The sequence below is a fragment of the Macaca thibetana genome, chromosome 19 (genome assembly GCF_024542745.1).
Source record: "Macaca thibetana thibetana isolate TM-01 chromosome 19, ASM2454274v1, whole genome shotgun sequence".
Classification (NCBI taxonomy): domain Eukaryota; kingdom Metazoa; phylum Chordata; class Mammalia; order Primates; family Cercopithecidae; genus Macaca; species Macaca thibetana.
Genome location: NC_065596.1, coordinates 7,114,087 through 7,134,564, shown reverse-complemented (window position 1 = coordinate 7,134,564; position 20,478 = coordinate 7,114,087). Strand labels below are relative to the sequence as shown.

At 50.7% G+C, this 20,478-nt stretch overlaps 2 protein-coding genes across 2 annotated transcripts in view; both read right to left on the bottom strand.

Moving 5' to 3' along the window:
• Positions 1–20,478, bottom strand: part of BST2 (bone marrow stromal cell antigen 2) — a 365,601-nt gene that overhangs the window by 51,875 nt on the left and 293,248 nt on the right. The gene's annotated exons all lie outside the window — the stretch shown is intronic.
• Positions 3,970–12,954, bottom strand: NXNL1 (nucleoredoxin like 1). The gene is made up of 2 exons (XM_050769816.1): positions 12,551–12,954; positions 3,970–4,485 (listed from the first exon to the last, which is right to left on the bottom strand). Exons 1-2 carry the CDS (start codon positions 12,874–12,876, stop codon positions 4,173–4,175), a joined length of 639 nt encoding a protein of 212 aa, XP_050625773.1. The 5' UTR covers positions 12,877–12,954; the 3' UTR covers positions 3,970–4,172.

The following is a 20,478-nucleotide window of genomic DNA, read 5'->3' as shown; positions in this document are numbered from 1 at the left end:
ATACCCAACCAGTTTTTTAAATGTTTTTTGTAGAGTTGGGGTCTTGCTATGTTGGTCTGGTCTCAAACTTCGTATGCCCAAGCTAACCTCTCACCTCAGCCTCCCAAAGTTCTGGGGGATTACAGGGGTGAGCCACCACACCCAGCCTCCTCCTCACTGAAAATAGTCGTTCTGATGCTTATGAAGTAATATCTCATTGTGGTTTTTATTTGCATTTCGCTAATAACTAATGATGTTAAGCATCTTTTCATGGGCTTTTTGACTGTTCATATATCTTCTTTGGAGAAATGTCTATTCAAGTCCTTTCTCCATTTTAATTTAATTAATTTTTTGTAGAGATGGGGTCTTACTATGTTGTCCAGGCTCATCTGGAACTCTTAAGCTCAACTGATCCGCCCACTGGGCCTCTCAAAGTGCTGGGATTACGGGCTTGAGCCACTGCACCTCGCCTGGAATCAATTTTTTTTTTTCAGGTTTGAAAATTCTGGGGTCCCTTGAAAAGAGTTTGTGGGCCCTGTGCCCTCAGCCTTGTAGGTAAAATGGCCCCAAGGAAGAGTATGGGGTGAGGGTGACCTTTCCTTTCCAGGTGGCCTCCTTCTTTGCTGTGTGACTTTGGGCACATCCCTTAACCTCTCTGGGCCTCCTCATCTGTAGCAGGAACCTGTTCCTTCTTTCAATTAATTAATTAATTCATTCATCAGGCCTCAGACTAACACTCACTCGTTCATCATCACCAGTGTTAGGGTGAATTTTCCATGTTTTCCAGGTAAGGAAACGTCTCAAATTGAGGGGCACAGCAATTCATTTGGATCAGGGCTACAGTTTTGTTGTGGGTGGTGGGAATACAGAGATATAAGATACTTTCCTGTATTCATTCGAGGAACATCAGTGGAGAGCCCGTCTATGTGCTGGGCTTTGAGAACCCAGGGGTGACCAAGACAGGCCCTGCTCTCCCTTCCAGTGCTCACAGCCTGCCTGGTGGGGGAGGTGGAAACATACATGAAATCCCACAATAAGGGGACACTTACCTAAGGTGGCCAAAATTCATTACAGTGCTGTCTTAAGTTTTGCCGTTATTTGTTGGGGGTTGCGGGAACACAGATACCAAGGTCTGGTCCTGCTGTTTGTATGTGGGATGATTTTCTAGTTTGGGGGTGTCTGGCTTCAACTTGGAATGTTAACCCTGCTAACAGGCCCCACTCTGCTCATGGTAGATGGTGACTCATCTACCTTGGTCTTTTGCTAAGCTGCCCTTCTCATTCCAGCTCAGACAGGTGAGGAGTGGGTAGGTGGGGATGGGGGGGTGAGACTTGGAGAGTTCCACTATATAGTTCAAGTCACACGGCCTGACAGGGACAGAGGGTGGACTTCCTCAACCTCACTGCCCAGACAGGGACGGCTGGTCACTGCATGTTGGCTGGAACAATAGTAACAATGCTGACAGGTTGCATAGCCTGTGATTTGTTGGGAAAAGGTAATCTGGTATGAGGTACAGATAATTTAAGTAATTTTTATTTTATTTTTCGGGGGGACAGAGTCTCCCTCTGTTGCCCAGGCTGGAGTGCAGGGGCGCAATCTTGGCTCACTGCAACTTCCGCCTCCCAGGTTCAAATGATTCTCGTGCCTCAGCCTCCTGAGTAGCTGGGACTACAGACGCGTGCCACCACGCCGGCCGATATTTTTTAAGTGGAGACGGGCTTTCGTCACATTGGCCAGGCTGGTCTTGAACTCCTGACCTCAGGTGATCCACTTGCCTCGGCCTCCCAAAATGTTGGGATTACAGGCATGAGCCACCACGCCCAGCCTCAATGCACCCATTTCACAGATGTGCCTCCTGGAGTCCAGAGAGGGCTGCTGGAACATGAAGCATCAGGCAGCACCAGGATCCTGAGCTGGGTCAATTTTCCAACCTGGAGGTTGGAAGTGGAGGTGAGCATGAAATGAGGTGGTCATCCAGTATTCAGGACCCTCTGGCCTCCCAGGCCCCCAACCACCTTCCTCCTGTCAGCCAGAATCCCGCGCACCGTAGTCACGCTTGCTAGTTTCCACGGACACACGTGGCCTCCCAGGAAACCCTTTCCGCAGACCGGACACGAGAGGAGTGGTTTGCATCTCATTTGAATGTTAGGCCCCGCCCCGACGGTGTATCAACTCATCTTGCCGCTAGGGGGCGCCAGAGGCCAAACCAAACAGTTGGTGAGCCGAGCAACTGCTCCTCCTCCTGCACCGACGTGCCTGGGAGAATCTGCCTTAAATCTAATTTTTCAGAGGAAGGGATTAGGGTTTAGAGAAGGTAGATAGTCTCACAGTCTCAAAGCCAGGAGATGGTTCTAGATCGGAGTTTTTGATGTCTATATTCTGCTGTCTTCCCTGGTAATGCCCAGGTCCACGAGGGACTGAGTGAAACCTGGGAGACTCTTGTCTCCTGCGGGCAGCCGCGAACCCCCAGCCCACGTGGTACGAAATATTGAAATACATCCCATGTAACATATAAATCCGTTGTTAAAGGATTGTTGTGATTTTGTGTATGAAATATGTGGGCAACTCGGCCGGGCGTGGTAGCTCACGCCTGTAATCCCAGCACTTTAGGAGGCTGAGGCAGGTGGAGCACCTGGGCTTGGGAGTTCGAGACCAGCCTGACCAATATGAAGAAACCCCATCTCTACTAAAAATACAAAAATTAGTCTGGTGGTGTGCCCGTAATGCCAGCTACTTGGGAGGCTGAGGCAGGAGAATCGCTTCAACCCGGGAGGCAGAGGTTGCGGTGAGCCAAGATCATGCCATTGCACTCCAGCCTGGTCAACAAGAGTCAAACTCCGTCAAAGGAAAAAAAAAAAGTGGGCAACTCATTTAATGTAGGATGGGCTCGGCCTTTTCGGCACGTTTGTTCTATTTTAGTTTGGATTTTCTCATCTTTTGATCCATTGATTACTCCTCCTCAGCCAGGTCTCAGAAATATTTATAGAGATCCTTGAAAAGCTCTCCCTGCTTTATCGCCCTGACCCGGGAGACTCAGATGCGCACCTGGAAGACCAGAACAGACCCCTGGGTGTGAGGGGATATCTCAGAACAGAGAACCCCCTGCCACTCGCTCCATCCTAGCTCCCACCCTCCCCTGCATGGGGATCAGAACAGACTCCCCAGGTCCTGTCCTGCGTCTCCCTGTGCATCTTATCACAGTCCCTCTGCTCTGACCCCTCCTCCTGGGGATGGGCTCAGAACAGACATCACCCCTCCCCCTCCCCACTTCGCCTCCACCCCTCTTCATCAGGGAGCTCAGAACAGCCCCCCCAGGCCCGCCTGCCCCCGGAGGAGTGCTTGGAACCCAGACAGTCCCCTACTCCGTGCTCCCACACTGAGCTCCGTCCCGCCCTACTCCTGCGGAGATTTCGGACAATCCCCTCCCCCTCCCCTCTCCTCGGCTCCCAACAGGCTCATTACAGATTCTCCACCCGCGGCCTGCCCACCTGGGGCAGAGGAGGACTCAGAACAGCCTCCCGACTTCCATCCAGCCCTCTCTCCCCGCAGTCGGGGGGCGGGCTTTTCATAGACCCGCCACTCCTCCACCAGTCCTCCCCAACTATGGGGTCAGAAGAGCCCTGCACGGTCCCGCCCTCCGCCCTGGCCCTCCCACCCCACATCTCCACCCCGACTCCCTCCCAGCTCTCCACCTCCGGAGTGGAGGGGTTCATAACCAAACCCCAACTCCTCCACTCTAGGCGGGTCATAACAGCCGCCCGTGGCCCTGCTCTCCGCCGTGGCCCCACCCACCCCCACTCCCACCCTCACCCCCATCCCGCTCTCTTACGGGGGTGGGGGGCGGGGGAGGAGGGTTTCCTTTTGTTTCTTTGGGAACAGGGTCTCCCTTTGTCGCTCAGGTTGGAGTGCCGTGTGCAAGTGGAGCGATCACGGTTCACTGCAGCCTTGACCTCCCGGACTCAATCCATCCTCCCACCTCAGCCTCCGGACTAGCTAAGCCACAGGTGCGCGCCACCACACCGGGTTAATTTTTAATTTTCGTAAAGTCAGGGTCTCACTCTGTTGCCCAGGCTGATCTCGATCTCCTGGGCTCAAGCGATCTTCCCGCCTCGGCCTCCCCAAGTGCTGGGATTACAGGCGTGCGGGGTGGAGGTTCATCACCAAACCCCACGCCTCTCCTCCACCCTAGGGGGTCAGAACAGCCCCCCGGCCCCGCCCTCCTCCCCACCCCCTCCCCCGGGGTCGCGACCGCCTCGCGCCGCCTTTTCCACGCGGTACTTGCGGCGGCGCAGGCACTCGGTAAGGCTCCGTGGCTCCTGGTCCTCCAGGTCCTCTGGCAGCTGGAAGTTGCGGTCCAGCACCTCGGCTGCCTCCTGCCAGTTGGCAAAGCAGGCGGTGCCCAGGCGCTGGATCTCGTCGGCGCCGTCGCGAGTGAGCACGTCCCCGTCCGGCTTGAGCACCACAACCGCCGGCAGGCGCTCCACGGAGAACTGGCGCCCGAGGTCCCTGCGGAGCGGGCAGGTCAGTCTGGACGGATACACATCCCTGATGCTGACCCAGAGAGCCCCGCATCCCTCCTCCCAGTACTTAGGCAGCGCCTTCTGTGTGCGCTGTCTCTTGCCAGGCACTGGGTAGGTGCACACCAGGATCGGAACAGGGCCAGACACTTTGGTCCTCGCGCTATGTCTCCAGCACCCCAGGCACGCTCCAACCTCGGGGCATTTGAGCTGGCTGTGCCATGCGCTTGGAGCGCTCTCAGACATTTGCAGGCTAAGACCCTGTAGTGTGGAGACCTCACATTGCAAGACACAAGGACAACATAGTAAGACCCTGTCTCTACCAATAAATAAATAAATAAGTAAATAAATAAATACATAAAGCAGGGCGTGGTAGTGCGCTCCTGTAGTCCCAGGTACTCAGGAGGACGAGGTAGAAGTAATAGACTGAGACCACCACTTCTCCTGTTGTCCTTCCCAGCTTTTCCCCGTCTCCCCTGTTCCTTAGTTTATAAGACAGGAGAAGGGGGAGAAAGCAAAAAGTTGGAAAGAAACAGAAGTAAGATAAATAGCTAGACGACCTTGGCACCACCACCTGGCCCTGGTGGTTAGAATAATAATAATAATAATATTAACCCCGACCAAAACTACTAGTGTTATCTGTAAATTCCAGGCATTGTATGAGAAAGCACTGTAAAACTTTTTGTTAGCTGATGCATGTAGCCCCCCGTCATGTTTTCCACACTTGCTTGATTTATCATGACCCTTTTACATGGATCCCTTAAAGTTGTAAGCCTTTAAAAAGGCCACGTATTTCTTCTTCAGGGAGCTTGGCTCTTAAGACACGAGTCTGCCGGCGGAATGAAAAACCTCTTCCTTCTTTAATCCGGTGACTGAGGAGTTTTGTCTGTGGCTCATCCTGCTACAGAAGGATCGCTTGAGCCTAGGATTTCAAGGCTGCAGTGAGCTATGATTGCATCACTGCACTCCAGCCTGGGTGACAGAGCCAGATCCTGTCTCAAAAATAGAATAAATAACATCCCAAGGCAGTGTTTTTCTCCCAAGTGCCTTTCAGCATCCAACATCATGTATGGTTTTAAAAATTTCTCCTGCTAGGCCGGCGTGGTGGCTCATGCCTGTAATCTCAGCACTTTGGGAGGCTGAGATGGGTGGGTCACCAGAGGTCATGAGTTAGAGACCAGCCTGGCCAACATGATAAAACCTCATCTCTGCTAGAAATACAAAAAAATCACGGCCGGGCGCGGTGGCTCACGCCTGTAATCCCAGCACTTTGGGAGGCCGAGACGGGCAGATCACGAGGTCAGGAGATCGAGACCATCCTGGCTAACACGGTGAAACCCTGTCTCTACTAAAAAATGCAAAAAACTAGCCGGGCGCGGTGGCGGGCGCCTGTAGTCCCAGCTACTCCTGGAGGCTGAGGCAGGAGAATGGCGTGAACCTGGGAGGTGGAGCTTGCAGTGAGCTGAGATCTGGCCACTGCACTCCAGCCTGGGGGACAGAGCGAGACTCCGTCTCCAAAAAAAAAAAAAAAAAAAAAAAAAAAAAAAAACTCGGCTGGGTGTGATGGCGAGTGCCTATAATCCCAGCTACTCAGAAGGCTGAGGCAGAAAAATTGCTTGAACCTGGGAGGCCAAGGTTGCAGCGAGCTGAGATTGTGCCACTGCACTCCAGCCTGGGCAGCAGAGCGAGACTGTCAAAAACAAAAACAAAAAACATCATAGAGAGATATGAAGCAGGGTAAGGGGTTGCTGGTTAGAGGGCATCTCTCCAAGGAGAGACGAGCTGCAATCTCTGAGCTGAGATCTGTGGGATGAAGGGGGCTGGAGAACTGGGGGAAAGGTGACCCAGGCAGTAGGCACAGTACATGCAAAGGCCCTGAGGGTGGGATGGTCATTGGGGTACAAACCTGATCACACAGGCCATGTAGGGTCATAGTAAGGAGTATCAATTTTGTTCTTTTTTTCTTTTTCTTTGAGACAGCGTCTTGTTCTGTCACCCAGGCTGGAGAGCACTGGTACAATCACAGCTCACTGCAGCCTCAACCTCCCAGGCTGAAGCAATCCTCTGGCCTCAGCCTTCCAAGCAGCTGGACTACAGGCTCGTAACACCATGCCTGGCTAATTTTTAAATTGTTTTGTAGAGACAGGGTCTCACTATGTTGCCTGAGCTGGTCCCAAACTCCTGAGCTCATGCAATCCTCCTGCCTCAGCCTTCCAAAGTGCTGGGATTACAGGCATGAGCCACTGTGCCCAGCCTCAGCTTTGTTCTAAGTCTTAAGGGAAGTCAATGGGAAGCTCTCCACACCCCTAGGAGACCCTGGACCAAACCCCTCATCTAGGCCCAAATCCTGCACCCTCCACCCTCTCATCCTGGAGTAGAGGCAGCTGCCAAACTGGGCCCAACACCCAGAGTTCTGTGTTTTGTTTTTTTTTTTCTGGCCTTGAACTCCTGGGCTCAAGAGATCCTCCCGTCTCAGCCTCCCAAGTAGCTGGGACTACAGGCACCAGGCTCAACCCACAGTCCTTTATTTTTATTTTTTTATTTTTTATTTTTTATTTTTTTATTTTATTTTTTTTTTGAGACGGAGTCTCGCTCTGTCGCCCAGGCTGGAGTGCAGTGGCGCTATCTCGGCTCACTGCAAGCTCCGCCTCCCGGGTTTACGCCATTCTCCTGCCTCAGCCTCCCGAGTAGCTGGGACTACAGGCGCCCGCCACCTCGCCCGGCTAATTTTTTTGTATTTTTTTTTTTTTTTTTTTTTTTTGAGACGGAGTCTCGCTCTGTCGCCCAGGCTGGAGTGCAGTGGCCGCATCTCAGCTCACTGCAAGCTCCACCTCCCGGGTCTACGCCATTCTCCTGCCTCAGCCTCCCGAGTAGCTGGGACTACAGGCGCCCGCCACCTCACCCGGCTAGTTTTTTGTATTTTTTAGTAGAGACGGGGTTTCACCGTATTAGCCAGGCTGGTCTCGATCTCCTGACCTTGTGATCCGCCCGTCTCGGCCTCCCAAAGTGCTGGGATTACAGGCTTGAGCCACCGCGCCCGGCCTTTTTTTGTATTTTTAGTAGAGACGGGGTTTCATTGTGTTAGCCAGGATGGTCTCGATCTCCTGACCTCGTGATCCGCCCGTCTCGGCCTCCCAAAGTGCTGGGATTACAGGCTTGAGCCACCGCGCCCGGCCTATTTTTATTTTATAATTAATTATATGTATTTTTCATTTTTTCAAAATTTTATTTATTTATTTATTTATTTATTTATTTATTTATTTATTTATTTTTTGAGACGGAGTCTCGCTCTGTCGCCCGGGCTGGAGTGCAGTGGCCGGATCTCAGGTCACTGCAAGCTCCACCGCCCGGGTTTACGCCATTCTCCTGCCTCAGCCTCCCGAGTAGCTGGGGCTACAGGCACCCGCCACCAAGCCCAGCTAGTTTTTTATATTTTTTAGTAGAGACAGAGTTTCACCATGTTAGCCAGGATGGTCTTGATCTCCTGACCTCGTGATCCGCCCGTCTCTGCCTCCCAAAGTGCTGGGATTACAGGCTTGAGCCACCGCGCCCAGCCTATTTATTTATTTTTTTGAGACAGAGTCTCGCTCTGCCGCCCAGGCTGGAGTGCAATGGCGTAATCTCGGCTCACTGCAACCTCTGCCTCCCGGGTCCAAGTGATTCTTCTGCCTCAGCATCCCAAGTATCTGGGATTACAGGCGTCTGCTACCACACCAGGCTAATTTTTGTATTTTTAGTAGAGATGGGGTTTCACCATGTTGGCCAACCTGGTCTTGAACTCTTGACCTCAGGTGATCCACCTGGCTTGGCCTCCTAAAGTGCTGAAATTACAGGCATGAGCCACCACGCGCAGCCTATTTTTTAATTTTTATTTTTTGAGATGGAGTTTCGGTCTTGTTGCCCAGGCTGGAGTGCAATGGCGCGATCTCACTGCAACCTCTGCCTCCTGGGTTGAAGCAACTCTCCTGCCTCAGGCTCCCAAGTAGCTGGGAATACAGGTGAGTGCCAACACAAAGCGGCCTCCCTGGGATTACAGGCATGAGCCACCACGCCCGGCTTTTTTTGTTTGTTTGTTTAAGACAGAGTCTTAACTAGCTGGGTGTGGTGGCGGCGCCTGTAGTCCCAGCTACTCCGGAGGCTGAGGCAGGAGAATGGCGTGAACCCGGGAGGCGGAGCTTGCAGTGAGCTGAGATCCCGCCACTGCACTCCAGCCTGGGCAGCAGAGCGAGACTCCGTCTCAAAAAAAAAATAATAAAAAATAAAAAAGACAGAGTCTTGCTGTGTTGCTGAGGCTGGAATGCAGTGGCATGATCTTGGCTCACTGTAACCTCTGCCTCCTGCGTTCAAGCGATTCTCCTGCTTCAGCCTCCTGAGTAGCTGGGACTACAGGAGTGTGCCACCACAATCAGTTAATTTGTGTGTGTGTGTGGTTTTTTTTCTTTTTTTTTTTTTGAGACGGAGTCTTGCTCAGTCTCCCAGGCTGGAGTGCGGTGGCGCGATCTCGGCTCACTGCAAGCTCCGCCTCCCGAGTTCATGCCATTCTCCTGCCTCAGCCTCCCAAAGAGCTGGGACTACAGGCGCCTGCCACTACGCCCGGCTGATTTTTTTGTATTTTTAGTAGAGATGGGGTTTCACCGTGTTAGCCAGGATGGTCTCGATCTCCTGACCTCGTGATCCACCTACCTCGGCCTCCCGAAGTGCTGGCATTACAGGCGTGAGCCACCGCGCCCGGCCAATTTTTGTGTTTTTAGTAGAGATGAGGTTTCACCATGTTGTCCAGACTGGTCTCGAACTCCTCACCTCCAGTGATCCGCCTGCCTTGGTCTCCCAAAATGCTGGGATTACAGGCATAAGCCACTGCGCCCGGCCATAGCTAATGGTTCTTAATTTCAGCCTGCTGCATCCTTCCGTGGCCCTTTTCCAGACTGCCACAAAGAGAACCTATGATACTTACAAAATCCCCTGAGTAGATTGCCAGGTTTAGCAATTAAAAATATAGGACACTCCCTCTCTTAAAAAAATAAAAATAAAAAGTTGAGGCTAGGTACAGTGGCTCACCCCTGTAATCCCAGCACTTTGGGAGGCCGAGGTGGGAGGACTGCTTGAGCCCAAGGGTTTGAGACCAGCTTGGGGAACATAACGAGACCCCATCTCTCTCTATTATACATATACATACACACACTAGTTAAATTTGAATTTCGAATAAATAATGAATAATCTTTTAGTGTAAGTATATCCAAATGTATGGGACATACTTATACTAAAAGAAAGATTATTTATTGTTTATCTCATTTTTTTTCTTTTTTTTTTTTTTTAGAGAGAGCGCCTCCATCTGTCACCCAGGCTAGAGTGCAATGGTGGGATCATAGATTGTGCTAACTTCAAACTCCTGGGCTCAGGTGATCCTGCAGCCTCAGCCTCCTGAGTAGCTGGGACTCCAGGCTCGAACCACCACACCTGACTAATTTTTTAAAAAAGTTTTTGTAAAGATATGGTCTTGCTATGTTGCTTAGGCTAGTTTTGAACTCCTGGCCTCAAGTGATCCTTCCACCTCTGCCTCCCGAAACACTGGGATTATAGGCATGAGCCACCGCACCCAGCCTGAAATTTCATTTAACTGGACGTCCCATCTATGGGGGCTGTGGAATGGGAAATGCCCAGATAACAGACTAGTCTGGGTGAATGTTTTGTTGAGAGGACCCTGTCTCAGGCAAGATGAGCATTTGTCTGCAGCTGGTGTCTCTGCCTCAGGGAAGGAAATGTTGCTAGCGTCGTGGAGGAATCTCCTTAGCTGCCGAGGGCAGTGGGCAGGATTCAGTGTCCAAACTCTGATGATGTCCAAACTCTGATGACCAGAAACTTCCAACTTGTTGAGTAACAAAAGGCATGACATTGGGAAAATGTCATGAAGTCTGCAAGTCACTTTCAAATCGTTTAGCACAAACTATACACGTGTGTGGACAAAGTGAATATGGCAAAATGTTAATAATTGTGGTGGGTTTCATTGTACACTTCTTTCAACTTTTTGCTATGTGTGAACATTTCTTCATAATAAAAAGTCAAACTATAATACTGTTTACTGGGCAGCTCCTTTTGTAATTTTTTTTAAGAGGATCTTTTTAAATTTTTTTCTGTTTTTTGAGACAGTCTCGCTCTGTTGCTCAGGCTGGAGTGCAGTGGCACGATCTTGGCTCACTGCACCCTCTGCCTCCCGGGTTCAAGCGATTCTTGTGCTTCAGCCTCCTACGTAGCTGGGACTTCAGATACCCACCACCGCGTCCGGCTAATTTTTGTGTCTTTAGTAGAGATGGGGTTTTGCCATGTTGGCCAGGTTGGTCTTGAACTCCTGACCTCAGGTGTTCCACCCACCTCGGTCTCCCAAAGTGCTGGGATTACAGGCATAAGCCACTGCGCCAGGCCACCTTTCATAATTTTTCTTTTTATAATTTTAGAGATGGGGGTGGTGGTGTCTTGCCGTGTTGCCCAGGCTGGTCTTCAACTCCCAGCCTCAAGCAATCCTCCTGCCTCAGCCTCCAAAAGTGCTGGGATTGTAGGTGTCAGCCACCATGCCTGGCTGGACATCTCCTTACAAAGCTTGAATCCAACTACCTCTCCCTCAGTTCTAACGTCCACCATGGCTCCCTGCTACCCTGAGGATCATGTCTATACTCGTTAAGGTGGCTCTGCACCACAGACCTGTCACACCTTAAGAAGATTATGACAAATGCGTGGGCGGTAACAATAACATCGTAAATTCAATCCTCTCCGGAATTACAGTCTCCCTGAACTGGTCATTCTTTCTCTGACAGCCTCCAAGCCTTTCTGCTGTGCCCTCTGCCTGGAACCCCTCCATTTCCTCACTCTCCATCCTCCTATCTTTCTTCTCCTTGGAGTCTCCCTGTATTTTATTTATTTATTACATTTTTCATTTTTTATTTTTAGTTTTGAGATACGGTCTCACTCTGTTGCCCAGGCCGGAGTGCAGTGGCACCATCTCGGATCACTGCAACTTCCGCCTCCTGGATTCAAGCAATTCTCCTGCCTCAGCCTCCCGAGTAGCTGGGACCACAGGTGTGCGCCACCAGGCCTGGCTAATTTTTGTATTTTTAGTAGAGACGGGGTTTTGCCGTATTGGTCAGGCTGGTCTCGAACTCCTGACCTCAGGTGATCTGCTCACCTCGGCGTCCCAAAGTGTTAGGTTTACAGGCGTGAGCCACCGTGCCTGGCCTTACTTTTTTAAGAGACAGGGTCTAGCCGTATTGCCCTGGCTGGAGTGCAGTGGTGCGATCAAAGCTCACTGCAGCCTCAAACTCCAGGCTCCAGTTATCTTCTTACCACAGCCTCCCAAGTGGCTGGGACTACAGGCACGAGCCACCACGCCCAGCTAGGGGTCTCTCTTTAAAGTCACTTCCTCAGGGAAGCATCCTCTGACCCCGGAACCTCACCAAGTTTTCCCTCACTGTATTTCCACTTTGTGGCCTAGCTTTGTCCTCTGAGCACTACTGCAGTTCGCTGTTATGTATTTGTTTTTTGTTTTTTTTAGACAGAGTCTCCCTCTGTCGCCCAGGCTGGAGGGCAGTGGCGTGATCTCGCCTCCCTGCAGCATCTGCCTCCCAGGTTCAAATGATTCTCCTTTCTCAGCCTCCCAAGCAGCTGGGATTACAGGTGCCCACCACCATGCCTGGCTAATTTTTGTATTTTCAGTAAAGACAGGGTTTCACCATGTTGATCAGGCTGGTCTCGAACTCCCGATCTCAGGTAATCTGCCCGCCTCGGCCTGCCAAAGTCCTGGGATTACAGGGGTAAGCCACCACGCTTGGCCTTGCTATTACATAGTTGAGTGTCTCTTTTGCATCTGTTCCTCTCACTGGGCTCTAAGCTCCCTGGGGTGGCATGGAAGCTGGCATGTGGAATTGGGCACCCCTCTCTGTACCCCTAGTTCCCAGTATATGGACTGGCACACAGGGGCTGCTCATTCACTCTAGTTAGAATGGATGCTTCACTTTCAGCAAACATGCCCCCTCCTCCAGGAAGCCCTCCCTGCCCCTCCTCACCTCCTCAGTTCATCCTCAAAGGGCAGGAAAAGCCACTTCTTTGGCATGTCCTTGAGGAACAGGTCTTGCTGCTCCTCCGTGGAGTCCTGGGACACGTACACCAGGGCCAGCTGCGCTGCCCGCAGCACATAGAACTCATCTGTGAGCCGCACGAAGAAGTCCTTGAGGATGGGCACGAAGGCCTGGCACTGAGGACAAGCCCCGGCGCCAAAGAACAGCAGCACCAGCCGGTTCTCCAACCTGCGGCTGACCTCGGCCTCCGTGTCCAGCTCGTCCTGGTCGTTGTTGTTGCAGATCAGGATGCGGCCAGAAAACAGGGAGGCCATGGTAACCTGGGCTGGGTGCTGGGAACAGCGCGGCGTGTGGTCCCCGCTCTGCAGACTGGCTCCTCTCCCAGAAATAGAAATCTTCAGGAAGCCAGCTTAGGACTTCACTAATCTGCCTAAACCTTGACCTGAGGGGCCTCTAAGGGCAGGGGGCAGGGCTCTCTGTGTGGCCCTTCTCAGGAGAGAGCTGCAAACGAACGCATTAAGAAAACACGGAACAGACGGGTGTGGTGGCTCATGCCTGTGATCCCAGCACTTTGAGAGGCAGAGGTGGGAGGATCATCTGAAGTCAGGAGTTCGAGACCAGCCAGGCCAACATGGTGAAACCCTGTCTCTACTAAAATTACAAAATTTAGCCAGACGTGGTGGTGGGCACCTGTAATCCCAGCTACTTGAGAGGCTGAGGCAGGAGAATCGCTTGAAGCTAGGAGGCGGACGTTAGAGTGAGCTGATTGCACTCCAGCCTAGGTGACAGAGTGAGACTCCATCTCAAAAAAAAAAAAAAAAAAAAAGAAAGAAAAACAAAAAAAAACCACATGTAGCAGATAGTGACTCACGCCTGCAATCTCAGCACTTTGGGAGGCTGAGGCAGGAGGATCACCTGAGACCAGGAGTTTGAGACCAGCCTGGGCAACAGTGTGAGACCCCATCTCTACAAAAAATTAAAAACTTAGCTGGGCATGGTGTTGTCATGAGCCTGTAGTCCCAGCTACTTAGTTGAGATCACTTGAGCCTGGGAGGTTGAGGCTGCAATGACTGCACCACTGCACTCCATCCTGGGTGACAGAGCCTAGTGTCTAAAAATACAAAATAGGCTGGGCACGGCAGCTCACGCCTATAATCCCAAAACTTTGGGAGGTCAAGGCAGGTGGGTCACCTGAGGTCAGGGGTTTGAGACCAGTCTGGCCAACATGGCAAAACCCCATCTCTACTAAAAATGCAAAAATTAGGCTTGGCACGGTGGCTCACGCCTGTAATCCCAGTGCTTTGGGAGGCTGAGGCGGGCGGATCACCTGAGGTCAGGAGTTTGAGACCATCATGGCCAACATGGTGAAACCCCATCTCTATTAAAAATACAAAAATTAGACAGGCGTGGTGGCGGGCACCTGTAATCCCAGCTACTCGGGAGGCTGAGGCAGGAGAATTGCTTAAGCCTGGGAGGCGGAGGTTGCAGTGAGCCGAGGTCGTACCACTGCGCTCCATCCAACCTGGGCAACAGAGCAAGACTACATCTCAAATTAAAAAAAAAAAAAAAAAAAAAAAAGCAAAAATTAGCCGGGCATGGTGATGCATGCCTGTAATCCCAGCTACTTGGAAGCCTAAGGGAGGAGAACCGCTTGAACCCAGGAGGCAGAGGCTGCAGTGAGACGAGATCGTTCCACTGCACTCCAATCTGGGAGATAGAGCGAAACTCTGTCTCCAAAATAAATAAATAACAATAAAAATTTAAATATCTGACTTTTTTGTATGTATATTTTTTGAGACCGGGTCTCACACTGTCAAGGCACCCAGGCTGGAGTGCAGTGGTGTGGTTATGGCTCACTGCAGCCTTGATCTCCAAGGCTCGAGTGATCCTTCTATTTCAGCGTTCCTGTTAGTGGCACTAGAGTTGCGTGCCACCACGTCTGGCTAAGTTTTTGTATTTTTAGTAGAGATGGGGTTTTGCCATATTGCCCAGGCTGGCCTCCAAATCCTGGGCTCAAGCAATCCTCCAGCCTCGGCCTCCCAAAGTGCTGGGATAACAGGCATGAGCATGCGACTGGCCACACCTTTTCATAAATATATTAAGTCACATTGATTCACATGGACTCCACTAATTACTTCAAGGTCTAAGTTAGGGTGAGCATCTGTGATATTTTAGGGTGTCTCCTATAATCAGGATGTGATATGAAGTTATCTTTGATTTCCACAGGTGACAAAGTTCCGGGGCTAGCCAGCGTCTGCATTCACAGTGAGAGGACCTGATGAATTCCAGTTAGAGGCTAATGAAATGGGCTGGGCACAGTGGCTCAAGCCTGTAATTCCAGCACTTTGGGAGGCCGAGGCAGGAGGATCATCTGAAGTCAGGAGTTCAAGACCTGCCTGGCCAACGTATAGTGAAACCCCATCTCCGCTAAAAAATACAAAAATTAGCCTGGTGTGGTAGCGCACGCCTGTAATCCCAGGTACTCAGGAGGCTGAGGCAGGAGAATCGCTTAAACCTGGGAGGCAGAGGTTGCAGTGAGCTGAGATCACGCCATTGCACTCCAGCCTGGGCGATAGAGCCAGACTCTGTCTCTAAAAAACCAAACCAAACCAAACCAAACCAAACCAAACCAAAAAAGGTGGGACAGGCGCGGTGGCTCACGCCTGTAATCCTAGCACTTTGGGAAGCTGAGGTGGGTGGATCACGAGGTCAGGAGATCGAGACCATCTTAGCTAACATGGTGAAACCCCGTCTCTACTAAAAAATACAAAAAAAATTAGCCAGGCATGGTGGTGGGCGCCTGTAGTCCCAGCTACTTGGGAGGCTGAGGCAGGAGAATGGCGTGAGCCTGAGAGGCGGAGCTTGCAGTGAGCCGAGATCACGCCTCTGCACTCCAGGCTGGGTGAGAGAGTGAGACTTCATCTCAAAAAAAACAAAAAAGAAAAAAAAAAAAAAAGAAGCAGCAGCAGCTACTGAAAATGACCTTGTATTTTTTTTTTTCTCCATCCTCCTGAATTCTGTCTGGATCACTGACACCTTAAGATTGTAGATGTGTAGGTGTAGAAGGTTGAAAGTCTTGGCCGGGGCCGGGCGCGGTGGCTCAAGTCTGTAATCCCAGCACTTTGGGAGGCCGAGACGGGCGGATCACGAGGTCAGGAGATCGAGACCATCCTGGCTGACATGGTGAAACCCCGTCTCTACTTTAAAAATACAAAAAACTAGCCGGGCGAGGTGGCGGGCGCCTATAGTCCCAGCTACTCGGGAGGCTGAGGCAGGAGAATGGCGTGAACCCGGGAGGCGGAGCTTGCAGTGAGCTGAGATCCGGCCACTGCACTCCAGCCTGGGCGGCAGAGCGAGACTCTGTCTCAACAACAACAACAACAACAACAACAAAAAAAAAAAAAAAAAAAAGAAAGTCTTGGCCATTATATTATGCATCTCCAACTCCAACCCTGTCAAAGGGTAGAGATTAGTTCTGCTCCCCTCGAATCCAGGTAGGTTTCAAGACTTGCTGTGACGTATCAAATGTGGTGGAATGGGCTGGGTGCGGTGGCTCAGCCTGTAATCCCAGCACTTTTGGAGGCCGAGGAGGGTGGATCACTTGAGGTCAGGAGTTCGAGACCAGCCTAGACAACAATGGTGAAACCCTGTCTCTACTAAAAATACAAAAATTATCTGGGCGTGATGGTGCACACCTGTAATCCCAGCTACTCAGGAGGCTGAAGCAGGAGAATCACTTGAACTCGGGAGGCAGAGACTGCAGTGAGCTGTGATCGGCCATTGCACTCCAGCCTGGGAGACAGAGCATGACTCCGTCTCAAAAATAAATAAATAAAATAGAATGTGATGGAATGTGTGAGTTCCAAAGATATCTTCATTTGATTTTATTTTTCAGAGACAGGGTCTCACTCTATCACTCAGGCTGAAGTGCAGTAGTGCAATCATAGCTCACTGTAGTCTTGACCTCCTGGACTCATGGGATCCTCCCGCCTCAGCCTCCTGAGTAGATGGGACTACGGTGCATGCCAGCATGCCCATCTAGTTTTAAAATGCTTTGTAGAGGTCGGGTCTCACTCTTTTGCCCATGCTGGTCTGGAACTTCTGGTCTTAAGCGATCCTCCCACCTTAGCCTCCCAAAGCGCTGGGATTACAAGTGCAATGTGCCTGGCCTGGAGAGTATCTTTAGTTTCCTTCTGCCTCTCATTTTACTCTTGCAACGCTGTGTTGGGACCCCATGTAAGAAAACCGATCTAGGTGGAGTGACTTTGCTCACGCCTGTAATCCCAGCACTTTGGGAAGCTGAGGCGGACGGATCTCTTGAGCTCAGGAGTTCGAGAGTAGCCTGGGCTACATAGCAAAACCCCGTCTCTACAAAAAAAAAAATACAAAAATTATCTGGGCATTGTGGTGCACCTGTAGCTCCAGCTACTCGAGGGTGCTGAGGCTGGAGGATCACTTGAGCCTGAGAGGTCAAGGATGTGGGGAGCTGAGAGCATGCCACTGCACTCCAACCGCCAGGCAGTAGAGTGAGACCCTGTCTAAATAAATAAATAAATAAATAAAAGCAGATCTAGGTATGGCACAGTGGCTCATGCTCATGCCTGTAATCGCAGCAATTTGGCAGGCCGAGGCAGGAAGATTGCTTGACCCCAGGAGTTCGAGACCAGCCTAGGCAATGTGGCAAAACCCTGTCTCTACAAAAATTAGCCAGGTATGGTGGCACGCGCCTATGGTCCCAGCTGTTTGGGAGGCTGGGATGGGAGGCTCTCCCTCCCGAGCCCAGGAGGTCAAGGCTGCAGTGAGCTGGGATCGCACTGCTGTACTCCAGCCTTGGCCACGGAGTGAGACCCTGTCTCAATTATAAAAAGAAAGAAGGGGCCGGGCGCGGCGGCTCACGCCTGTAATCCCAACACTTTGGGAGGCCAAGGCAGGTGGATCACGAGGTCAAGAGATCGAGACCATCCTGGCCAACATGGTGAAACCCTGTCTCTACTAAAAATACAAAAATTAGCTAGGCATGGTGGCGCATGCCTGTAGTCCCAGCTACTTGGGAGGTTGAGGCAGGAGAATCGCTTGAACCCGGGAGGAGGAGGTTGCAATGAGCCGAGATCACACCATTGCACTCCAGCCTGGTGACAGAGTGAGACTCTGTCTCAAAAAAAAAAAAAAAAAAAAAAAAAAAAAAAAAAAAAAAAGGGAAAGGAAAGAAAGAAAGAGAAAGAAAGAAAGAAAGAAAGAAAAGAAGGAAAGAGAAAGAAAGGGCGGGCAGGAAGGAAGGAAGGAAGAGAAAGAGAGAGAGAAAGAAAGAAAGAAAGCTCTAGCCCGGGGCTCTGCGCCTCTTGTCTATAGAGGACTAGGAGGTAAACACTTTCATCTTTGCAGTCCTTATGGCTTCTGTTGAGAACTATAGCTCTCATCTTTCCTCCTGCTATAGTGGGTTGAACTACAGCAGGCTCTCCCCAAAAAGGTAAATCCATGCCCTCACCCCCGGAATCTGTTAATGGGACCTTGTTTGGAAGAAGGAGTCTTTGCAGGTGTTACTTAGTTAAGGATCTTGAGATGACATCATCCTGGATTTTCTGAGTGGGCCCTAAATCCAATGACTGATGTTGTTATAAGAAGAGAGGGGGCCGGGCGCGGTGGCTCAAGCCTGTAATCCCAGCACTTTGGGAGGCCGAGACGGGCGGATCACAAGGTCAGGAGATCGAGACCATCCTGGCTAACACGGCGAAACCCCGTCTCTACTAAAAACACAAAAAATTAGCCGGGCGAGGTGGCGGCGCCTGTGGTCCCAGCTACTCGGGAGGCTGAGGCAGGAGAATGGCGGGAACCCGGGAGGCAGAGCTTGCAGTGAGCTGAGATCTGGCCACTGCACTCCAGCCTGGGCGACAGAGCGAGACTCCGTCTCAAAAAAAAAAAAAAAAAAAAAAAAAAAAAAAAAAAAAAGAAGAGAGGGGCCGGCGTGGTGGTGCATGCCTGTAATCTCAGCATTTTGGGAAGCGAGACGTAGCTAGACTTTGGAACACTATGGCCTTGGGAGCATTACAATCATTCCATACAATTGAATTCACTAGGAAAGGTCCCTTTGTAGGTTCCTTTGAGCAATCTGACAGTCCTTTTGTTTTATTGCTTTTAGTAGTGACAGGAACCCTCCATTCCTCATGTGGATTAAGTTTAACAGTCATAAGTTGAAAAGAATTGCTGCTGAACACATTATGTAGTTGATAAGAATCATTACTAGAGGATGGTACGGTCCACATCCAATTCTGATAAGAATAAACTAAGCAGCCAGGCAACATTCCAATGCACAGTGGTGGATATTTGTAGCCAACTGACAAATTAAAGTGCATACCTTCTTCTGGTAAGCTGGAAACGTGTCATCATTAGGGACTGGCATGAATGCACTATTATCAGTGTAAACTTCCACTGAGCAGTCCATCCAGGAGACGGATCGAATTAAAGGGGGAAAAGGAACATATGCCCAGTAGGTACAATTTTCAGTTGCCCCCACCGCTGGTATACTCACCACTGCACTGACCACCCCAAAGGCAGCCAGAATTATATTACCCGTCGTTTTCAGAATTCCTTATGGTAGGACACACGGCAAGATTTTGTTGTAATGTTGAGGTCATGCAATTTATGTGTCAGGAGGCAAACCTTGCCCTTCGATTTCTGACGGCTCTTTGCCTTTTGTTTCCGAGAGCTCTTCATTATGGGGAAAAGAAAGTGATGATCAGATTGTTACTGTGTCTATGTAGAAAAGGAAGACGTAAGAAACTCCATTTTGATCTGTACTAAGAAAAATTGTTTCTGCTTTGAGATGCTGTTAACCTGTAACTTTAGCCCCAACCCTGTGCTCACAGAAACATGTGCTGTATTGAATCAAAGTTTAATGGATTTAGGGCTGTGGAGGATGTGCCTTGTTGACAACATGCTTGCAGGCAGTATGCCTGGTAAAAGTCATCGCCATTCTCCAGTCTCGAGTACCCAGGGACACGATGCACTGCGGAAGATCGCAGGGACCTCTGCCCAAGAAAGCCTGGGTATTGTCCAAGGTTTCCCCTCCCACTGAGACAGCCTGAGATATGGCCTTATGGAAAAGGAAAGAGCTTACCATTCCCCCAGCCCGACACCCATAAAGGTTCTGTGCTGAGGAGGAGAAGTGAAAGAGGGAGGCCTCTTTGCCCTTGAGAGAAGAGGAAGGCTCTGCCTCCTGCTTGTCCCTGGGAATGGAATGTCTTGGTGTAAAGCTCACCATTCCCATTCGTTCTATGCTGACACAGGAGAAAACCACCTTGTGGTTAGAGACGAGATCTGCTGGCAGCGATACTGCTCTGTTACTGTTTGCTACACTGAGATGTTTGGGTAAAGAGAAACATAAATCTAGCCTACATGCACATCCGGGCACAGCACCTTTCCTTGAACTTTTTCATGATACAGATTCCTTTGCTCACGTTTCCCTGCTGACCTTCTCCCCATCTGTTGTCCTGCTACACTCCCCTCACTAAGATAGTAAAAATAATGATCAATAAATACTGAGGGAACTCAGAGGCCGGCACCAGCGTGGGTCCTCCGTATGCTGAGTGTGCCGGTCTCCTGGGCCCACTGTTCTTTCTCTATACTTTGTCTCTGTGTCTTATTTCTTTTCTGAGTCTCTCGTCCCACCTGATGAGAAATGCCCACAGGTGTGGAGGGGCTGGCCCCCTTCACTTCATCCTTGGAGAAATACCCACAGGTGTGGAGGGGCTGGCCCCCCTTCACTTCGTCCTTGAAGAAATACCCACAGGTGTGGAGGGGTTGACCCCCTTCACTTCGTCCTTGGAGAAATACCCACCGGTGTGGAGGGGCTGGCCCCCCTTCACTTCGTCCTTGGAGTTATAATGCAATTTCAGTTGCCAGGAGGGAACCCACATGGG